The sequence below is a fragment of the Nicotiana tabacum genome, chromosome 8 (assembly GCF_000715075.1).
Source record: "Nicotiana tabacum cultivar K326 chromosome 8, ASM71507v2, whole genome shotgun sequence".
In the NCBI taxonomy this organism is placed as follows: Eukaryota; Viridiplantae; Streptophyta; class Magnoliopsida; order Solanales; family Solanaceae; genus Nicotiana; species Nicotiana tabacum.
Genome location: NC_134087.1, coordinates 11,055,201 through 11,076,078, shown reverse-complemented (window position 1 = coordinate 11,076,078; position 20,878 = coordinate 11,055,201). Strand labels below are relative to the sequence as shown.

The 20,878-nt window shown below is 36.1% G+C and overlaps 1 protein-coding gene across 1 annotated transcript; it reads left to right on the top strand.

Annotated features, from left to right (window-relative positions):
* Positions 1 to 314: 314 nt before the first annotated feature.
* Positions 315 to 1,967, top strand: LOC107800486 (mitogen-activated protein kinase kinase kinase 20-like). Its single transcript, XM_016623663.2, has one exon. It carries the CDS (start codon positions 534 to 536, stop codon positions 1,851 to 1,853), a length of 1,320 nt encoding a protein of 439 aa, XP_016479149.1. The 5' UTR covers positions 315 to 533; the 3' UTR covers positions 1,854 to 1,967.
* The last annotated feature ends 18,911 nt before the right edge of the window (positions 1,968 to 20,878 follow it).

Genomic DNA, 20,878 nt, shown 5'->3' with positions numbered 1-20,878 from the left:
TTAACCAGAGGTCTCGGGTTCGAGCCCTGGGTATGGAAAAATATTTGGTAGGGAGCGTTTCCCCCGAATGGAGCCCTACGCAGCGAGAATCCGGATATAGTCGGGCTCTAATGCGGCTACCAGACACGGAGTTGGAAACAAAAAAAAATGATCATTCTATGAGGCTATAACAAGCAGAATTTGTACAAGTCGTGCCACAATTTAGTAACGTGAGAGGACACATGACCGTTATTCCAGTTAGCCACATTTTTTCCAACTCGCTTCTTTCGTCTTCTCTTCCTTCAAACAAACGCTAGTCTTTCACATATAAATACTAACCTAATATTAAAACTTAATTAACCCTAACTTTCTTTGCACATTTAATTTGCTCTGTTATACGTAGCATTGGTTTCCATTTTTTTAAGTGAGAATAACCCTAATCTAATTTCTCCTAAGGATTTTTCATTATCTTTGTTTTATTCCCTTCACATGTTCTTGTTTGTTTTGCAAAGCAAACAAAACCCATAATTCTGAGGTAATTCAAGTTCCATTATATGGGGGAAGAACCAGATTTTGTGCAACAAGGGATGGAAAGTAAGAAAAAAGTTGAAGTTCAAGGGAAGAAGATGGAGCTAAAGAGTAATGTAAACGAATTTGGAGATGGAGTTTCATGGTATAGAGGAGCAATGCTTGGGAAAGGAAGTTTTGGGCATGTTTATGTGGCTAAATTGAAGAACTCCAGATCAAAAAATGGCTACTTACCATCAGTTATGGCTGTGAAATCCGCTGAGGTTTCTATTTCTGGTTCAATTCAGAAGGAAAGAGAGGTTCTCAATAACATCAAGGGTTGTCCGTACATAATTCGATGCTATGGCGATGAAACTACAACTGATGAGAATGGTATGATGGTTTATAACTTGTTGCTTGAGTATGGTTCTGGTGGAACCCTAGCTGAGAGGATCAAGAAATTAGGGAACAAAGGATTGCCTGAATTTGAGGTAAGGTCTTATACTAGGTCTATGCTTAGAGGGTTAAATTATATTCACACGATTGGTTATGTTCATTGTGATATGAAACCTGATAATATCTTGCTTGTGTTGAATTCTAGTAAAGGAAGTAATGAATTTAGGGCAAAAATTGGTGATTTTGGATTGGCGAAAAGAGAAAATCAGAGTAAAAAGAGGAGATTGGAGACTTATTGGAGGGGTACTCCGATGTATTTGTCACCTGAAGCTGTAGCTGATAGTGTACAAGAGTCTGCCGCGGATATTTGGGCTCTTGGGTGTATTGTGCTTGAGATGTTAACGGGGAAACCTCCGTGGAATCAGAAGGAAGATATGGATGCTGAGGATGTACTTAAAAAGATTGGGGAAGGGCATGAATTGCCTAAAATTCCAGGCGAATTGTCTAAGGAAGCGAAAGATTTCCTAAAAGGTTGTTTTGTGAGGAAGCCTAGGTATAGATGGACTGCTGAAATGCTGCTAAATCATCCATTTGTAGAGGGTTTAAGTGATGATGATGGTGTGGAAGAATCAGATGAGGTTGAAGATATAAATGAAATTGGTTCTATGCTCTTGGTTACTGAGACAGACGATGAATTTTCCTGTTTTTCAGAAGATTGGAGCTGCGTATCTGAAGGGGACTCTGTTGATTACTGGTCGGAGGAAGATTCAGAGGTTATGGAGGATGAAACGGTCTCTTATTTTGTGGAAGAAGGGTTATTAAAAGTAGAAGAAAGGATAAACGTTACAAGCTCCAGCATTGATAGTGGTTATAATTGTATGATTGATAAATCAATGCAAGTACCTTCGAGGAGTCCATCAAATAATTCGCCGAAATGTCCATTAAAATTTACCATTCCTGCAGGTGTCTAGCAATAGGTGGTAGGATGGAGATATGATTCATTTATTCCTTATTAGCTACAGCCTCTGTAGATTTTACGCAACTCAAACTGATAGAAATTTAATGATAAGTTTTTAATTCTTTTATACTTATGTCTGCCACAGCTCTACCTTTTCATGGTATTGTTTCCAACTCCTGAACACTCTGAATTTTTGTTTGTTCCTCCATGTTTCTTTCAAGACTAACTGCCCTTTCATTTCTGGATTTCTTTTAAATAAAGGATATGCATATATTAGCTCAGCTTCAATCTATTAGACAATTCTTGTTCGTCAAACTAAGTTCTCTACGTTGTTTGGAACGTGTGCTTGGATCTAAACGTGGATTAACAACTGGAAGTGTGTTGTTACTCTTTTTATATAGGAAATGTTAAATTAAACACTTAACTTCTCATGGTTATTAAAGGAATTTGGCCGGATAATCAGGATTTTGATCACTGTCGTCTCAAGGCGCTGTGTTTCTAGTAGCTTCTTCATCCCTGTCCGCTTACCTTGAAATTTCTGAACCACTTAGCAAATTGGTAAAGATTTATCTACCAGCTTTTAATGAACTTTTTTCTGACTGGAAGCCAATGATTAGATTTCCTAATGCTCACTGCAGTGTGCTGATCTGAATATTTATGAATTAGATCCCAACATATGTGCACCATGATTGTTCTTTAACTAGCCCTTTCCTCAGGGACTGAGTACACTTATAGTTTCACTCTTTTACCATGCTTCGTCTATTTCCTATCTATTGGAGGAGGTCAGAAATAAAATTCTCTTTGATGCTTAGATTACTGTTAGGGAAGGAAGAAAAGATAGGTGCAAGAAAGTAGGAAATCTTGAGTAGTCATCTGTATCACTATGATTGTGCAGCCTATACAGAGAGGAGAAGAAGCCATTTTAGTTTAATGTAGTGACTGGAGTAGGTATGATAAACTTTTAAGTTTCCTCTATTTGCATTCATGTTATCTATGGACATGTTGTATTCGCAGTGTATCATTTTCATCTGTCATGAAGTTTGCTACTGATAATGTTCTGTATAGCACAGGTATAGTGTTCTATGGATCACTTTTTTCCCTCTTAACTTGTAAGTAACTACAATGAAATGGAACTGCATATGGTAGAAAACCGTGTGAATCATATTAATTTTGACTAGTTCAACATGCAGAAGAATTTTGGAAGATATCCCTGAAAAATTCCGTTAGAATCAGAGAAGATCAGACGAAGTGAATGAGCAGGAAATTTATGTAAAAGTTGTGCTCCGTTTGGTGGTGAAGAACTAACAGATCTTACGACCCTCAATTTCAAGTTTGTTAATCTTTCTTATCCTCATTTCAAGCCTCTATATTTGCATTTTCATTCATTTTCTGGTTTCATATGTCAGAGTTACTTTTGCAACCCCTAATGAAGAAGATATCTTTAAATTGAGATTCATAGTTTCTTAGATAATGTTTGTCTGAGTGTTGAAGAGCAAGAGGACTCCTTGTTCCTCCTGTTTCTTCTTTAGGAAAGGGTGATAATTGAACATAGTCTCCAAACTGATGGTATTAGAAATTGCGTAATGTTTGATGCTATATGCTCTATAACCTATTGGGCAGAAACTTAAAAGTAAAGATGAGGGTTCATGTGGAGAACACATTGAATCGAAATTGCTTCCAAAGCAGATGTAAGATGCAAGCCTGAAAATGAACAGTGGATTCTGAATCCAATGATGATGGTGCAGAAGATAACTAGATAAGAAGGAACATAACTAGAAGATAGTAGTATATATCCAGAGTGAGTTGCAGGTATTGAACTAAAGTTTAAGTAGCTTCCTATTTGGGATAGCAGCCACTCCTCGAACCGTGACCAGGGCCGTCCATTCGAATTCAAAACAAGAGCAACCGGAAGAGCATGCACCCGAAGCAAACTAATTAAATATTATTGTCTTTCGATGTTGAACTCCGTTGTACTCGGAGCCTATCTAAGCATGGTGCCCGTCTATTATGCAATTGCAGTTATCGTTGGTGAGGATCTCGCTGCCCCACTAACCACATATAACTAAGCATGCAGGCTAGAAACTAGGAACAATGAGGTCTCGGGTTTAAATCCCAGCAGAGGTAAAAATATTAGATGATTTCTTCCCATCTATTTAAACATTGGTGGACAGAGTCACCCAGTACCTGCTGCTGGTGCGAGGTGGCAGGTATCCCTTGAAATTAATCGAGGTACGTGCAAGCTGGCCCCACACCATGGTTATTATAAAAAAATTTACTATGTTGTTTAATAAAGTTCTCAGCTTTTACACATTTGATTATTGTGTGAGCACTAAGCACGACAGGAATTTGGGATACTACTACTACTATTTAAAATTTTAAATCTAATGTTATTAGATCTTCATACTTTTATCTTTGTCACTATATTTTGTCTATGGTAGGACTTGAGTGAAATCAGAGATGATAGGAGTAAGAACAATGATAGCTTTTACCCGAGGGAGGAGCACTGTATGTTGAAGGCAAAAAACACCGGATTAAGGTCCAATGTCCAGAGGTCTTTGCGCTTGACCTCTGGACCAATAATAACGATGATGATACTGTAAAGTGGTCATGCATATCACTAATTTTGGCTTTAAAATTCCAAAAAAATGAGTAACGGTCAAGACGAAGCGGTGACTATTATTCTTTAGGTCGTGTTTGATGGGCAGCAAAATTTTAGGCGATATATTGTTAATGGTTACTCGCTATTGTTACTTTTCAACCCGTTTCATATTGTATTATTATATTCGGCCGTATTATATTAGATGATGAGTTAAATCTGAAATGCATTTTTCATATTATTGACACAATTTTCTTCCCTTCACCAGACATGACTTTTGAAAGGGCAGTGTGTCCCTAGTTGGACTGGATGCTTGGGCACTTCCAGCCTAATCAGTAAAATTTAGGAATTTTTACCTCCTATAGCAAAGGTTGATACCTAATTTATTTTAAATAAATATCCTTTTAAAAAATTATATTCTATAGATACCTTTTGATTTTTATAGCCAAATATCTATTTATGGTTACCTCTTACTCTTAAGCCATAAAATACTCTTTGTATTATTTTTCTCTCTCATTCTTTTAGATTTTTCTCCATCCTCTCTCTCTTTCTCAATGCCAGTATTTCTCCATGGTTATCTCCTCTCTCTCTCCGCCTCTTTCTCCATGTTTGAATGTCTAAAATGGCGAGTTATCTAGGTTGGTGAGCATCCGTACAAGGAGATTGTACTGGTGGTGATCAATGTCCCAAGCACTTGGGTATAAAGAAGTGTGGATCTATGGTATGTTCAATTCTTAGAATATCTTGAAGGATCTGAGACCCCACCTTGATTTCCAATTTGAATGTCAGTTCCAGGTTTGGAACTGTCCATAGGACTGATTCAGTTATCACTATTGCAGGTCCCCGTGACTATCTATTCATTTAATTTATGCGAAGAGACCACGCACATGAGTACACGTACAAAAAGCTATGCAAAAGCCATGAAAGAAGGGTTTTGGTTCGCGTATCGGCGGTTTCTTCTGCTCAGGAAGTGACCTCGGCTCCGGCACCATTGCCGAACCAAGACGGCGCGTTTTCACTACCGGCTTCCGGTGAACGGCAGATTCGCCGGAAATTAGGGTTTGTTCTTTAACAAAGACGACGGAGTTTTGGGCTGAGCAACTTGATTTTCTGTTAATATATTTCAATGTATTTTCATGTATTTCATTGTATTCATTGTCTTTTTTTTCCATTGTAATCCAATGTATCTCGTTGTATTCCATGTATTTCATTGTATTCACTGTCTTTCTTTTCATTGTATTTCAATGTATCTCGTTGTATTATATGTATTTCATTATATCCACTGTCTTGCGATATGTCATGGATGTATTCATATGTTTTTTTTAATTAATATAATTTATGTATTCAGATGTATTATATAATTTCTCTGAAGATTGCTATATTTTTTGGGTATTTTCCGGTTGAGAATCTTTTTTATAACGGAAAATACAAAATTTGTGTGTTATAATTGAGTTTGTTGAGTTATATTAGGAGTCTATTATGTTAATTGATTCACTTTCCGTTTTAAAAACAGTATAATCCCCTATTTCACGCCGTGAATACAATTGAATACAATAATCTGACCAGCTGTAATTCCATGTTTCGCTTCATGAATACAGTCGAATACACTCTAATACAACAACTGATTAGCTGGACTTCCCTGATTCACGCCTATTTTTGCTATTGTATTCATGAATACAATAGCTTAAATACATCAAATACATCTTATAGCCACACAAAAGGTATCTATAATCCGTAATATAACAAATGGTATTTATAGATGGTTAATTACTACTAAAAGATAGTGCTTTATGAAAATTTTCCATAAATTTATTAGCACTTGGTATTTATAACAAATAAAGCAATTTAAATAACAAAGTCACTTTTTGACTGCAAATATTGTTTAGTGCCTTCCTGTGATATATATACTTAAGCAAAGTTGATGACTTTCTTGTTATAAATTAGTTCAATGACTTAGCACAATAAAGTACAAGTTGAATAACCATTTATAAAATCTTTGCCCCATTCATGTTAAAAATTGAGCAAGTAACCTTGAAAAGTCATCATTTTTCCCTTTAATCTAAGTAAGAATTTTCAAAATTTTAAAGACCAAAATCAGAGATGTTAGGCCCTACATTCGCGCAACTATCAGAAAATGGCTAAACAGTAACAAAAGGAAAGCATCTTTTTTTTTTTTTGGGTAAATATAGATATTTTATTAAAAACATAGTATTTAATAGTCATTACAACATGAAATTTGTCAAGGCCGCATGGTGCCTATCCCATCTCTATAAAAAATTGAAATAGCAAAAACAGGCAGATAATAGTACAACATTAAATTAGCAAAAGAGTCCAAGCTGCATCCGTTCTTGGCTAAGGTGTCCGCTACTCCATTAGCTTCTCTGAATGCATGCTTCAAAGTTGGCGTACCCGCCTCAGATAATAGGAACCTACAGTCATCAATAATATTTTGATAAAGACAATTATCATTATTTATCAAGTTGATTAGTTCCTGACAATCCGTTTCAATGACTAGAGAGGTTAGTCTCTTTTGGATGGCTAGTTTTAGACCTTGCAGTAAAGACATGGCTTCCATTTGGATATTTGTAGCATGGGCAAAGCCCATATTGAATCCTAGTATCTAATTACCATTGCTATCCCTGAAAATTTCTCATATACCTCCCCTTCCTGGGTTTCCTAGGCAAGAATCGTCTATGTTTAATTTATATATCCCTGTGGTGGGGGTTCCCATTTTATATGGATGGTCTTTTTTGGTATATTTGCAAGGTGGAAAGTTCTTGGAGGGAAGGATGCTGGGGTTCTATTTGGAAACAGCCTCTCTACCCCAGGGTAGGGGTAAGGTTTGCGTACACACTACCCTCCCCAGACCCCACTAAGTGGGATTATACTGGGTTGTTGTTGTTGTTGTGGTCTTTTTGGTATATGTGAAGGGCTCCATTTTCTTAGGAAGAGGAATTCCTGGGCACTGTTGGTTACTTGGCTAATATTGGGATATGAGTTATTCTTTCGAAAGAACTTTTCATTTCTAGTGGTCCATAAATACCAGAGGATGAAGGGTAGGAAGCCTGGCCAACTGATGTAATGATTAAAGCATTTATTAGATTTTAGCTGGTGTTTTAGCCCGTTGAAGGTAGTGAGCTCGTTGTCCGATTGAGGATAGTTGTGCTTTATATGGCATTGCCCCCATATTGCCTTTGAGTAGGTACATTTGAAGAGCAAGTGTTTAATATCCTCTTTTTCCACTCCACATATGACGCATGTGTCAGAAGGGCAGACATTTCGTTTTGCCAGGAGGGTGGCTGTTGGGAGTCTATTAAGGACGAGCAGCCACATGAAGTATGTTAGTTTGTTCAGGGTATTGCTTTTCCAGATCCAACTAAAATCTGAGTTGTTGTCTACTACAGTGTTGTCTTGGTTAGAGAGTACACCATAGATCGCCTTGATGGAAAAAGAGTTGTACCTTGGGGAGTTCCATGTAATTTTGTCCCTGCCTGTTTGGGATTGTTGGATATAGGTGCTGTGAATTTTTTGAATTATGTCTTCCGGCAGTTCGAAAGATAGTTTTGAGAGGTTAAAGTAGCCGTCTTGTATAATGGATTTCACATTCAAGTCCACTTCTTCTTTTTGGAGAGGCCCCTTGATAAGGTTTCTTAGTGTGTCTTCGTGACTAATCCACCGGTTGTCCCAAAGTTTGATATTCCCGTCATTTCCTATGAGCCATTTGGTGCCTTTTTCACAGACCTTACTTCCTTTGCAGATATTTTTTCAAATGTGGGATGCCGATGGTCTGGGGTTGAATCTGTTATTTGAATTGATTTTTCTTTCACATTTACTACGCAGCACTTGGACCCATAAGGCCTCCTTGTTACTAGAGTATCTCCATGCCATGCTAGTACTGAATGTATCATTTTTGTATTGGGTTTTATATAGCCCTAAGCCTCCCTTACTTTTTGGTTTGGTGATTTTGTTCCAATTTAGGAGATGACATTTTCTTTTTTACTCCGTACTTCCCCATAAGAAATTTCATTGTATGGAGTCAATCTTGTTTAGGGAAGCTTTTGGGAGGTTGAATATTTGCATGGTATGGTTAGGAATGGCTGCAAGAGTTGCTTTAATGAGGGTGGTTCTTCCTACTAGGTTCAGGAAGTGGGTTTTTCAGCCTTTTAGTCTGCTATTGAGTCTATCAATGATGAATTGGAAGTCTTTTTTAGACAATCTCTGGTTTGTCATGGGGAATCCTAGGTATTTTCCTACTGAATCTGAGATTTTTATGGTAAGGCACCTGCTGAAAAAGGATTGTTTGTCAGGAGGGGTATTTTTTGAGAAAATTATCCTGGATTTGCTGAAATTTATGGATTGGCCAGAGAAGGTGTAGAACTTATTGAGTGTATCTATAAGTGAGTCACAACTTTTCTAATTGGCTTCCATCATAAGGATGAGATCATAAGCAAAGAATAAGTGGGATAGTTGGGGGCCCTTTTTTGACAGGACTATAGGGTCATATCTACAGCAGTCTACTTCGTGGTTGATGAGTCTAGATAGAATTTCATTCATATTATGAATATATAGGGGGATAGGGGATCCCTTTGCCTAATGCCTCTAGTAGGGTTGAAGAAGTCAGTTTTTGATCCGTTAATGAGTATGGAGGTGGAGGTGGAGGAAACACAGGACATTATTAGCTCAATTAGGTCGTTTGGAAATTTAGGGATTTTAGGAAGAACCTGATGAAAGACCATTCTAGTTTGTCGAATGCTTTTTCTAAGGCGACTTTCACCATGATTTTCCCTTTTTTCCCTTGGAGCTACTAAAGAAATTTTGAACTTCATGAACTATTGTGGCATTGTCTGAGGCCCTTCTCCCTTTTATGAAGCTAGTTTGGGTTGGATGAATGATTTTATTGAGAAGGGGTTTGGTGACAACCTTATAGGCAGTGTTGCAGAGGCTGATGAGCCTATATTGCCTTAAAAACCTCAGCATTCTGGTTCTTTGGGATTAGGCATATGAAGGTGCTATTCATGTCTTCACTTTTTCTTTTGTTTTTAAAGTACTCTTTGCAGAAGTTGACCAGAAGGTTATTTGTTTCTCCCCAGAATTTTTTGGTAGAAGAAGGGGTGTAACCCATCCGGACCTAGTGCCTTTAGAGGCTTAAAGGAGAATAGAGCTTCCTTGACTTCCCCCTCAGCAGGTTCTCTGATGAGGAGAGCGTGATCATGGGGGCTAATTGAGAAAAGAGCAGGCATGTATAAGTGTTTTTAATGGGAAAAGGTATATTCAGTGGTGTATAAGTTTTTATAGAAGTTTGTTATGATGGAGACTAGTTCCTTGGGGTTGTGGAACCAATTTTCTGCCTCATCTCTGAGGCTAAATATCCTATTCTTTCTTCTTCTTTGCATAATTGTGAGGTGAAAATTTTTTGTATTAGTATCACATTCTTGTATCCAGTGAATTCTTGATTTAGTTTCTAGAATTCTTCCTCCAGTTTGAGGATTTTTTGGTATTATTCTATGAGTTCACATTCTAGGTTAGACAAGAAAGTACTAGTCATGTAGTTAGGGGATTTTTGAATACCATCTAACCTAGAAAGGATTTCATTCTTTTTTTTTTTTAATATGTTTCCAAAGATATTTTTATTCCAGGAAATGGCCTTATTAGTGAAGTTATCAATAGCCGTCGATATATTGAGTTGGTTGATCCAGCCGTCCTTCACTAACCCCTTAAAGCTGCACTATTAGAATTCCGGAAAAAAGCGACCAAACTTTAGCGACCAAAGTTAGTAATTCAAGAAAAGCGACCAAAGTTGGTCGCTAAATTGGCGAAAATAATTATTTGATATACACCTTGGTCGCTACTTGGTCGCTAATTTTGTCAAAATATTGATCGGACTGATCAGACTTGCTTGGTCAAAGGTATACTGAGATTAGCGACCAACGTTGGTCGCTACAGGGGACCCACTTAAAAAATTATAAAATATAAATAAATATAATTTAAAATTAGCGACCAAAGTTGGTCGCTAATTAAGGGGTAAGCAGATAGCGACCAACTTTGGTCGCTAAAATGGGACCCAGTTATAAAATTTTAATAATTATATTTTATTTAAAAAAATTATAAAATATAAAAAAATATAATTCAAATTTAGCGACCAAAGTTGGTCGCTTACAAAAATAGAGACCAACTTTGGTTTCTAATCTGGGACCCAGTTCTAACGTTTAACAATTATATTATTATTTTAAATATTATATAAAATATAAATAAATCTGATTTAAATTTAGCGACCAATTTTGGTCACTAATTTAAATTTATGTATATTTAGCGATCAAAGTTGTTCTCTTTTCAGGTCAACAGTGGTCAAAATAAAAATCACTTTTGTATTTACTATCTAAATAATATAAATGTAACCCGTTAACACTTTTGTAATACAAAGGATGAATAGACTAAAATATACTCTAACATGCTATATATGCAGTTAAGCAGTACTACGAAGCGTGCGTACATATATATATATATATATATATATATATATATATATATTCGATATAATATTAGGTATGTATATATAAGAACATGAAGCGCTCGGAACACATGGACGGGTTCTTTTAGGTATTGATACACTTGTAAATTGATTCATCGACTTATAACCTACTCATATGCATGTATATATATTAACAATAAATTAAAACGTCTCGACTTATATCAATTAATATATATATTATATATATATATATATACACACACACACACACACATATATATATATATATATATATATATATAGCTTAAATTGAATTAAAATCCTAAATTTATACTACATATGTACATAATTTTAAATTGAATTAAAAGTAATTTAATTTTTTTAGAAATAGCGACCAACTTTGGTCGCTAGTTTGGTCAAACGGTCAAAAAATAGCGACCAACTTTGGTCGCTATTTTGGTCAAAACGTCAAAACTTATTTAGCTACCAAAATAGCGACCAAAGTTGGTCACTATTTTTAATTCCAGTGTCAAAATCGGGTTTCACCTTCCATTCTTTCAAAAAAATTCCCCAAAATCTCTCTTTTCTCTCTCACACTCAAACCCCCCCTCCTCCGACTCCCAGCACAGCGGCGCCACCCACGCTACCGACGACCACCGACGGCAGCAGCTCCACCGCCGGCGACCTCCATTCCCAAGGTAGGTTTCTCTCTCCTTTCTTTGTTTTTTTCGAAATACGCTGATTTTGTTTAATTTCTCCATGTTAGGGTTCAAAGTTATATAATATTTGTTCAACTATGTTAGAGTTCAAAGTTAATTCTCCATGTTAGGGTTCAAAGTTAGCTCAACCATGTTAGGGTTCAAAGTTATATATTATTTGCAATCTTTAGGGTTCTTATTAATACATTTAGTCCAAAATTTTTAGTTTTACCTACTAATTTGAGGAAGAAATTGTTTGAAGAGAAGAAACCCTAAGAGTTGCACCTTTAGGATTATGTATTGGAATTTTAGTTTATAAATTGAAATTTTAGGATATAACTTGAACTTTTGTGGATATGAGTTGAACCTTTAGGATATGAATTGGACTTTTAGTTTATGTATTGGAATTTTAGTTTATAAATTGAAATCTTAGGATATGACTTGAACTTTTGTGGATATAAGTTGAACCTTTAGGATATGAATTGAATCTTTAGGATATGAATTAGACTTTTAGTTTATGTATTGGAATTTTAGTTTATAAATTGAAATTTTAGGATATGACTTGAACTTTTGTGGATATAAGTTGAACCTTTAGGATATGAATTGAATCTTTAAGATATTAGTTTATGTATTGGCATTTTTAGTTTATAAATTGAACTTTTAGGATATGACTTGAACTTTTGTGGATATGAGTTGAACCTTTAGGATGTGAATTGAACATTTAGGATATTAGTTTATGTATTGGAATTTTAGTTTATAAATTGAAATTTTAGGATATGACTTGAACTTTTGTGGATATGACTTGAACCTTTAGGATATGAATTGAACCTTTAGGATATTAGTTTATGTATTGAAATTTTAGGATATGACTTGAACTTTTGTGGATATGAGTTGAACCTTTCGGATATGAATTGAACCTTTAGGATATTAGTTTATGTATTGAAATTTTAGGATATGACTTGAACTTTTGTGGATATGAGTTGAACATTTAGGATATGAATTGAACCTTTAGGATATGAATTGAAATTTTTGGTTTATGTATTGGAATTTTAGTTTATAAATTGAAATTTTAGGATATGAATTGAACTTTTGTGGATATGAGTTGAACCTTTAGGATATGAATTGAACCTTTAGGATATGAATTGAAATTTTTGGATTATGTATTGGAATTTTAGTTTATAAATTGAAATTTTAGGATATGACTTGAACTTTTGTGGATATGACTTGAACCTTTAGGATATGAATTGAACCTTTAGGATATGAATTGGACTTTTAGTTTATGTATTGGAATTTTAGTTTATAAATTGAAATTTTAGGATATGACTTGAACTTTTGTGGATATGATTTGAACCTTTAGGATATGAATTGAACTTTTAGGATATGAATTGAAATTTTTGGATTATGTATTGGAATTTTAGATTATAAATTGAAATTTTAGGATATGACTTGAACTTTTGTGGATATGAGTTGAACCTTTAGGATATGAATTGAAATTCTTGTGTATGCATTGAACTTTTAGGATATGAATTGAGCCTTTAGGATATGAATTGAACTTTTGTGGATATGAATTGAAATTTAGGATTGCGGGAGGATTTTGTAGAAGGGGTTGATGACTTTACTAGACATGCAATGGAACTTCCACCAAGAATAACTTAGACACAATACCTGACAGAGTGTGCCTTTAATTGTTGTTCTCATTAGCGACAATGATGATGAGAAGGCAATGGCATGTGTTTCAAACAGTGATGGTGTAGGTAGGAATTTAACATTTCTTAAGTAGATAAAAGAAGAGGTTATAGAGGAATTCTCTACTTCATTTTCCAAGAGGAAAAGAAGTTTAATTGAGAGTGACAAGGTTGATGGTAATGGAAAGAATTGGACTATGAATTGGACTTCTTTTCCTCTTGACAAATGAAGTAGAGAATTCCTCTATAACCTCTTCTTTTATCTGCTTAGGAAATGTTAAATTCCTACCTACACCATCACTGTTTGAAACACATGCCATTGCCAATTCATAGTCCAATTCTTTCCATTACCATCAACCTTGTCACTCTCAATTAAACTTTTTTTCCTCTTGAAAAATGAAGTAGAGAATTCCTCTATAACCTCTTCTTTTATTTTCTTAGGAAATGTTAAATTCCTACCTACACCATCACTGTTTGAAATACATGCCATTGCCTTCTCATCATCATTGTCGCTAATGAGAACAACAATTGATCAAAGACACACCTTGTCGGGTACTGTATTCAAGTTATTCTCTGTATCGAAGTTCATCCCGAGCAATAGTACCACGAGGATAATCACCAAAGCCACCAGACAGCTTTATGATGCCAATGAAGTAAGATGCGCTATTCAATGAGACTCATATTGTAAAGAAGAAGAAAGAGACTGATCCAGAAAGGTGGGTCGAGGGTCGAGCCTCGACTATACATGTAAGTTTTTTACTTTTCATTAAGTATTTTGATTTACTTTTATATAAATTTTGAAATTCCAATTCAATATAATTTTTCTTATAGGTTCGCTTCACAACTGATGTGAGGGAATTCATACGCAGTCAACCACCTAATGAGTCGGGCGAGGCAATCCAACTTTCGGATGAGGATGCTGAAAGAACACTCCTTGAGTACTTTATATACTTTGAACTAGACAATAGGACCAGTTTTCTAATGGGCTTGTAATTAGCGTTAACTTAGTTTTGTTAGCTTAATGTGCTAGTTCTATTGAACTTTATACTTTTTTGCTTTTGTTGTTGTTGTTGGCATAAAATGCTTGTTTAGGATTTTTGGTAAGCTGGCAGGTGGTGTAGCTGCCAAAACAGGCAGTTTCTGCCAAAAATATACCAAGAAAAGCGACCAAATTTGGTCGCTAGTTGGTCGCTTTTCGCTTAAAAAAAATAATTTTCTGGGCAATAGCGACCAACCTTGGTCGCTATTTAACCCAGATTTTTCAAAAGCGACCAACTTTGGTCGCTATTCCATTTTAAGAAAAAATAATTTTTGGAAATATAGCGACCAAAGTTGGTCGCTTATAATTAAAAAAAAATTATTTCTTGAAGTTAGCGACCAACTATGGTCGCTTATTTTTTAAGAAAAATTAATAAAAAAGCAACCAATCTTGGTCTCTATTTTTTAGATTTTAAAATATAATATTCGGATTAGAGACCAAAGTTGGTCGCTTTTTTATGATTAATAATAAATAAAAAAAACGTATTTTACATTTAGAGACCAACTTTGGTCGCCAAAATTATATTATTAAAATAATAAAGCGATCAAAGTTGGTCGCTATAGTCTTTACCCGGAATATTTGGTCCCTAAAATAAAGGGACCAACAATATTGCGACCAGGCATGTTTGGTCGCTTTTAAGCCTATAAGCGACCAACTTCGGTCGCTTTTTGTGATCGCTTTTTACCGGATTTCTAGTAGTGGTGGGGTATGATAGCCACATGGTTTCTAGTCTAAATATATTATTACTTCGACTGGGTCTTTTAATTAGTTCAAGAATGGGGCAATGGTCAAAGTGAGTTCTTGTTAGATGTTTTACGCAAGCTTCTTGAAATATATTGATCCAATCTCCGTTGGCTACGAATCTATCTAAGTCTTTCCATGACGAAGGTGTTTTTTTTTTTAAAAAAAAAAAAAAGGAAAGCATCATATTCGCTTGAATTGTGTTGACAACTCAATTAAAGAATTAGATTCCAATAAAATATGGAATTTACCCCTTTATGTCTCTCCAATTCCAAAGTATATTTGCCAAAAGCTCTCATTCAAGGTTTCGGAAACAACAACTTAGAAATATACATTCATTATCCCAGAACAATAGTCAAATTAAGCACCGACATGACCTTATCTTGGATGTCATATGTTTATTCTTTTTCCTAAAAGAACAGGACACCCAACTGTGAAACATGAAAAAATGGAATCGAAATGTTCATACTACGAAGTAAGAAGTTGCAATGATATAACAGCTTATGATTCAATAGGTTTAATTAGGATTTAGGACCTAAAAGGAAAGGATGTCCTAGTACAAGAACCCAAGGACCAGAGAAAATATTTGGTACGTTAAGCACGCAAAATTGCGTAAGCATGAAACTCCCCCTTAAATTACATTGCGGGTACGTCCTTAACAGCTTGTTTGGATGTTGTTACACATCGTTTTATAATGTATCGTATTGTATTATATTGTACTATATTGTATCATTTGATGAATACACTGTTTGGATAGATTGTATCATTTGTCGTTGCTTCATTATATCATGTACCAACAATATGAAGAATAAATTTACAATATTATAAAGAAAAATTATGATACGAGGTAAATTTATTGTATAAAAAGGTAGGGTAAATGATAAAATAAAATAATTTAATAATAGTGAAGGGTGAGATGAGAGAAAAAGACAAGATAACGATACAATCACACCAAATCGATCGTTACATAAAGTGACACATTTAGTGGTTACGTAACGATGAATTTAACGATACGATACAATATAATAGGGAACGACCATCCAAACAAGCTGTAATACTCTCTCAAACTAAATCAGGAAGCAATTAAGGCAATGGAAATTAAATTGAGTTTGACTTACATAAACTAGGTGCTAAAAGTGTAAAAAGATATCTTCAATCAATTCGCTTAAGAAGTTATAATTACAGTATTTTTCCATATTGAGCATGGATGTGTTCCCTCGAAAATATGACAAGTAATACTAAATTACAATAGCACTATTCTTGTATTTTCTTATTTTCAAATTTCTTTTACGACCGGTTATTTCTTTTGCTTCAGTTGTCTTATTATCTTATTATTGTTACTGTTTCATTTTTTCCATGGCTTCGTCACTTCTGTATTTCTTTTTCAAAACTGCTATGATTATGCTTTCTTTTAGCCAAGGGTCTATCAGAAACAATTTTGCTCTATCTTCACAAGGTATTGGATAAGATATGCGTACGCACTATCTTTTCTAGACCCTACTTGTAACCTCACTTGTAAGATTACACTTGTTATGTCGTTGTTGTTGGTTTACATAAGCTTTTAAGGAGAGCAATGTTTTGGTTCCATTTGTGGGGTTGGGCATCTATGCCCAAAAATTAAGGTGGATGGAGATTATTGATTAAGAAAGAAGGAAAAGAAAAGAATAATATATACAATCCCAGGGAAGATCTTCTTATATATACACCCTCTTACACAGTCAGCTAGCTCCTACAGGAAAAGGAAAGATAACTGAGACCATTTAAGGTATATTTTAGCTCCAATTAATAAGAAAAATGAAGTTTAGTTTCCCTCTTTGTGTTGTTATTTTGTTATGCGTTGTAGCTCTAACAAGTGCTGCTTCTTCTGAAATTTCTCATGCATCTACAAGCAAAAGCAAAGCTGTCGAAAAGCAAGAAAATGGCGCGGACAGTACTCTTGTTAGAGTCAGTTCGCACAAAGATGGAAATAAGTATGAGTTAGTAGAAAACAAGGAATTTATAGTGGATGATATGAAGGTGCCAAAAGGAATAATTCATCGTCGAGCTCGTCCTAATCATAGTTCAGCCCTATCCCTGAAACAGCACTTCATCTTCACATCAACAACTGGTCTTATTTATTTCTTGTCTCTTCTCCTGGTTTAGCCCCTTGCCCTCATTCCCTGAAACATTCCACAATAATATTCTATTTATATCTTTCATCTCTATGTCAACTACTGCACTTGTGATGTGGTGACTGATTTTATATATATATAGCAGCTGGTTTTGTTTGATTGTAGTAAACTTCTGTATATGTGAGTGAAATGATGTCTTGATATGTGTAATATACTTTCTATGATTGGCTATGAAGAGTCTTTATGTGACATAGTTTCTCTAATTGGTTATGAATACTGTCTTTTCCATGAAATTAAATAAAGATTGTAAAAAATAAGAATTTCATTACCAGGTTGTTTGGATGGTTGTTATGTATTGTTTCGTAATGTATCATGTATTGTATCGTACTGTATCGTTCTAATGTATACAATGTTTGGATATGTTGTATTGTTTATCGTCGTATCATGATGTCATGTACAAATAATATGAAGAATAAACTTACAATATTATAAAGAAAAATTAAGATAGGAGATAGAATTATTATATAAATAGGTAGGATAAAGGATAAAATAGAATCATTTAATAATAAGGAATGGCAATGTATACGGTAGAAATCGGGGCTACCCGATTTCATTCTTTGGTCGAGATAGGAACATCACGTCAAAGAGCTGAGACGTCCAGTCCGGATCGAGGTAGACATCGATTGCGACCAGAAAAAGACAGACTTCGAGTGACTTCAGCTTAGCTTGATAACAGAAAAAGCGAGATATCCGCGATTGGTCGAGGATCGTGGCGTGAATCTCGGAATGGATCAATCTATAGCGGTTAATTAGATGTTAATATGGTTTCTTACTATAATTAGAAGTGTACCTTATTTAGGACTCCTCTATTATATAAAGAAGGATCCCATTCTTTTGTAACATTCACTGTTCACTGATAAGAATATATACATTCTTTCCTGCTATTTCACTTATTGTTCATCATAGTTGCTTTATCATTCTTACGATCCCACCTCGAGACTACCCCAAGTCGAGGTCGAGACCCGGCTAGTATACTGGTTTGATTTATTTTATTCTTTAATTTATTCATTTATTTTCTTGCTTATCAATTAGTATTGAACGAGATCACGTATCCTTAAAACCACAATATAAGTTTAATTGTTATCCGAATTTGAGGGTAAACAGTTTGGCGCCCACTGTGGGGCTAAGGATAATAGTGATTGTTCAGTGTTGATTCTGATAACACACGTTATTTTACGCTTGCTCTTGTCAAGTATCTTTGCTCTCAGGTTAAAACATGTAGAACTCACAAAACGCACCCACACAGGGTGAAGATGGTCTCGGGTTTCACGGGAAAAACGACAATGTAATCGCTCCAGGAGCCGAGGTGCCACAGGCTAATCTCGGGGGAGCACCGGTTGCCAATCCAGTTGGTGTTAGTTCGCACGTTGCTTTAAATGCGAACCTAGGCGCAAACCCCGAAGGGAGTGTACGCAGAGAAGGTCGATCTGGTGGCCAAGGCACACAACGCAGAGGAGACGGAGGAGTTAGTCTCCAGGTGATATTCGAGATGTTATAGGCTCAACAGGCCGCTATTGCTCAGTTACAAAATCAACATAGAATTCCGAGTGGGGTCGAGCCAGAAATCACTCGCCGTACCGAGCCAGTGCTAGAAAGGTCGAATGATAATGAATCGGGGACTGATCCTGCAATAATAAAAATGCTCGAAGAGCTCACCAAAAGAATTGAGTCAGGAGAGAAGAAAATCGAAGCTAATGATAAAAAAGTGGAAACATAAAAATCCCGAGTTGATCAGATACCAGGGGCACCACCAATCTTGAAAGGGATGGATTCGAAGAAATTTGTACAAAAGTCATTCCCTTCGAGTGCGGCTCCGAAACCTATTCCAAAGAAGCTTTCGTATGCCGGACACACCTAAATACAATGGTATCACCGATCCCCATGAGCATGTCACCTCCTACACATACACCATTAAGGGTAACGATTTGGAAGATGATGAGATCGAATCTATTTTATTGAAGAAGTTCGGGGAAATCCTATCGAAGGGAGCAATGATCTGGTACCACAATATACCACCCAATTCTATCGACTCATTTGCCATGTTAGCAGACTCTTTCATAAAGGCACATGCCGGAGTCATAAAGGTTGCGACAAGGAAATTGGACCTTTTCAAAGTAAGATATAGGGATAATGAAATGTTGAGGGAGTTTGTATACTAATTTCAAATGGACCACATGGAGTTGCCATCGGTCATAGATGATTGGGTCGTTCAAGCTTTCACTCAGGGATTGAATGAACAAAGTTCGAAAGCATCATGTCAGCTGAAGCAAAATCTGATCGAATATCCGGTTGTAACTTGGGCAGATGTACATAATCTGTACCAATCGAAAATTAGGGTAGAGGATAACCAATTATGAGCTCCTTCCAATTCAGTTCACCCGAACAGGTCAGCCGCCAAAAATCAGAGGGACATCGATAGAGAGCCAAGATCGAACAAAGATCGATATCAACCGTACAACTCAGATCGCAGGAACAGTGGTACAGGACGCAATCACGCCTGGAACAATCGAAGAAGCGATCGTGGACAGAATACTCGGGGACTCATAAGCAAAAATGGTTTTGACAAGTACGCTGACCCCATAGAGGCACCTTAATTATCGGAGTATAATTTTAGTATCGATGCATCAGGTATGTATCAGCAATTGGAAGAATCAAAGACACCAGATGGCCTAGGCTTATACAGATCGATCTTTCCCAAAGGAACCCCAATCTGATGTGTAAATATCATGGTACACATGGTCATAGGACTGAGGATTACAGGAAATTGAGAGAGGAGGTAGCCCGTTTATTCAATGAGGGCCACCTTCGAGAATTCCTAAGTGATCGAGCCAAGAATAATTTCAGGGAAAGGGACGCCAACAAGAAAATTGAACAGGAAGATCCACAACATGTAATTCATATGATCGTCAAAGGGGTCGATATTCCACAAGGGCACGTGTTCAAACGCACTAAGGTATTAATTATTAGGGAGAAACTGACCCCAGATTATGTGCCAGAATGTACCGTATCATTCAACGATGAGGAGGCAGAAGGAATTTCTCAGCCTCACAACGATGCTCTGGTAACCTCTATCTTGTTAAATAAAGTTCAAGTTAAGCGTGCTTTAGTAGATCCAGGTAGCTCAGCAAACATTATCCGATCGACGGTCGTGGAGCAACTCGGCCTACAAGATCAGATTGTTCCCGCAACTCGGGTCTTGAACGGTTTCAATATAGCCAGTGAAACAACTAAAGGAGAGATTGTCCTACCGGTAAACGTGGCTGGAATTATCCAAGATACCAAGTTTCACGTAATCGAAGGCAACATGAGGAACAGCTGCCTACTCGGGAGGCCTTGGATCCACAACATGAGGGTAGTCCCTTCGACTCTCTACCAAATGATGAAATTCCCAACGTCAGACGGGGTAAAAACAATGTGCGGGAGCAGCATACTGCAAAGGAAATGTTCGTGGTCGATAAGGTAATACCGATTTCGGCACTATCAACATCGGAAGGATCGAGCATTAAAGGTCAATAGAAAGCCAAATAGTAATCATTGCCACCAGCCTAGACCGGACCGGAGAACCAGGAAATAGAAGAAGAAGAAGAGGAAGATTTTTTGACCCCTCAAACTTTTGTTGTTCTCGAAGATTTCGACGCA